Consider the following 366-nt stretch of genomic DNA (forward strand, 5'->3'; position numbering starts at 1 on the left):
GTCCCTATCTGTTCATAACACGCGAGGGGAGGTGGTAACGCATAGGGTTTGTGGATCGAGGCTAATGCAGATATACAGATATCGCCACCTTCTTAATTTACCAGAAGCTCAAGTCCGCGAGAAAACAACGGATTTGATTCCATTACTAATTCTTCCTCTCCCTTTTTTTTTCCCCCTTATAGGTCATCTCCACGGACTACACCACTTACTCATGCGTTTACTCTTGCCTCGAGTATTTCGGCTTCAGGGCTGAGTTCTTCTGGCTGTTCAGCAGGACGCCGTGGGTTTCCAGCTGGGCCAAGGAGACGTGTCAACAGGAACTCGAGGATATGGGTATCGATCCCTCCAAAATGCTCGATATCCTTC

The 366-nt window shown here is 48.4% G+C and overlaps 1 protein-coding gene across 1 annotated transcript in view; it reads left to right on the forward strand.

Annotated features, from left to right (window-relative positions):
• The window catches only part of LOC119588951, a 17,201-nt gene that overhangs the window by 14,101 nt on the left and 2,734 nt on the right, over positions 1-366 (forward strand). Inside the window, exon 5 of the mRNA XM_037937560.1 lies at positions 183-333. Coding sequence (XP_037793488.1) covers positions 183-333 — 151 coding nt within the window. The remainder of the gene's footprint in view (positions 1-182; positions 334-366) is intronic.

Source organism: Penaeus monodon, chromosome 24 (assembly GCF_015228065.2).
Source record: "Penaeus monodon isolate SGIC_2016 chromosome 24, NSTDA_Pmon_1, whole genome shotgun sequence".
NCBI classification, from domain to species: domain Eukaryota; kingdom Metazoa; phylum Arthropoda; class Malacostraca; order Decapoda; family Penaeidae; genus Penaeus; species Penaeus monodon.